General features: G+C 37.9%; 1 protein-coding gene across 1 annotated transcript in view; it reads right to left on the bottom strand.

Annotated features, from left to right (window-relative positions):
• Positions 1-1,417, bottom strand: part of LOC118746704 — a 9,932-nt gene extending 8,515 nt beyond the window's left edge. The window contains exon 1 of the mRNA XM_036480592.1: positions 1,245-1,417. Coding sequence (XP_036336485.1) covers positions 1,245-1,261 — 17 coding nt within the window. The 5' untranslated portion in view covers positions 1,262-1,417. The remainder of the gene's footprint in view (positions 1-1,244) is intronic.
• Between the last annotated feature and the right edge of the window lie 327 nt (positions 1,418-1,744).

The raw sequence follows: 1,744 nt of genomic DNA, 5'->3' as shown, positions 1-1,744 counted from the left end.
CACTTATTCTTAGCGTGTGTTGCATATTAACTAAGTTGAAAAATTAGGCTATTCATCTTACAAATTTCATTCTAAAAAAAACCGCTCACTTAACAATCTAAAGATCCAGTCACTTGACAACATACTCAAGGGCAAACTTTCAGTCACACTGCCTGAGAATAAAAAACCAAAAAAAAAAAACTTATCTTATTTGCTTGTTCGCAAATTAAAATTAACAATTGGACTTTCCCAACGACTGACAGCGTGCAAACATTTGCACACACTTGTATACTCAAACAGAATAATTTTTGATGAACGGCCTACCGACCGAGCAAACAAGCGGTGGATTTGCCGGCCGGCCGGCAAACAAATTTGCCGCACACTCGCTTTACCCCCTCACGCTTCCCCCCCACACACACATACACACACAGACGAACCATATGTTCAGACACTTTAGTATCAAAGTGGCGACAAAGGCAGTTCGTTTCCCCGCAGAGAAACCGCGGACTAGTGACTCAAATTTCTAGTTCCGAACAAGATCTTTATCAGTCCAAAATCAGCGAAATGTGGGACTTTTAAAAAACTATTTTATTTCATTTTTTCTATTAGACATCTATATCAAAGGTGACGAATTTATAACTGGTTGGGAATTATAGAAAAAGGAATGCAGAACGAACTAAATCTTATCTGGCGAATTTAGAACTAGCTCGAAACGTATGTAGGTATGTGTTTGGTGGCTTTTTCGTTCAAAAACGCTTCCATACTGCACTTCGCAGATGCTATTTCATAGCTTGGTAATACAAAACAAAAATTTGTGTTAACATTTTAACATCTTGGGATCTTCTGGAATCTAACCAATAACAGCAAGCACCTCTGCAAACTCAGCTACAGCCAAAGATACGTAAACGTACACTTCTTACAATAATTCAAACAAATTTAATTTCAAATTGAAAACACATTTCTTTGAAAATAATTTAAAATCCGACACACAGAAGAACCAAAAAGATTGAAAAATCATTATACTTTTTTCTTTCATCTGTCGATTGTAGGACTGGTTCGGAACTATAGAATTTAGAACTAGTTCAGAACTAGCGAAAAAGGAATGAAGCGTGGGACAATCCTAGGACATCGCTATGTTAAATTCGCCAGTTTTTTGCACGCAAAAGAGATTTATCGCGAGCCAGTACTGGGTCTAAATGCACTAGAAGCACACCAGTTCAGAACTAGAGATTTTCCACACCGGGTTATTACTTGAACACACTTACCCATGCAATCGACTCATGGTGATATCACCGGCGTCGTCCGCCACCACCAAGTAATCGGTAGCTGTATCCAAGCCAGTTACACGTCCGGATACGTATTTGGAACCAAGACTTGAGCCGTTGATGCTGTAGACATGCACCGAATGCGAGGTATCGTCCAGCGCGCTGAATGCAATGTGACCTGGAACAAACCAGAATAAAGAGTACGTATATATTATTTTTTTTTGTGTAAAAGAAATAGAGTCAAGTGGAATTGAAAACATATAAATGAAATAAACGATGTGGTTTAAGAGAAAAAAAAAAGTCAAATGAAAAATGAAAAACCACTTCAAACATTTTGCTTGCAAATTACGAAACCATTTAAACACAGATTGCATGTGTGCATCTCAGCTGGCCTACGTGCAATTATACCTGCAGGGAAAACTTAAGATGATGTGTACAAAATCTACGACCCATCTAGTGATGTTTATATTTTAAGGGGGTTTTAAGATTGTCTATATGTA

Source organism: Rhagoletis pomonella, unplaced genomic scaffold (genome assembly GCF_013731165.1).
Source record: "Rhagoletis pomonella isolate Grant_MI unplaced genomic scaffold, Rhpom_1.0 Rhpom_scaffold_00011, whole genome shotgun sequence".
Lineage (NCBI taxonomy): Eukaryota > Metazoa > Arthropoda > Insecta > Diptera > Tephritidae > Rhagoletis > Rhagoletis pomonella.
This window is presented reverse-complemented; position numbering and strand designations above follow the sequence as displayed.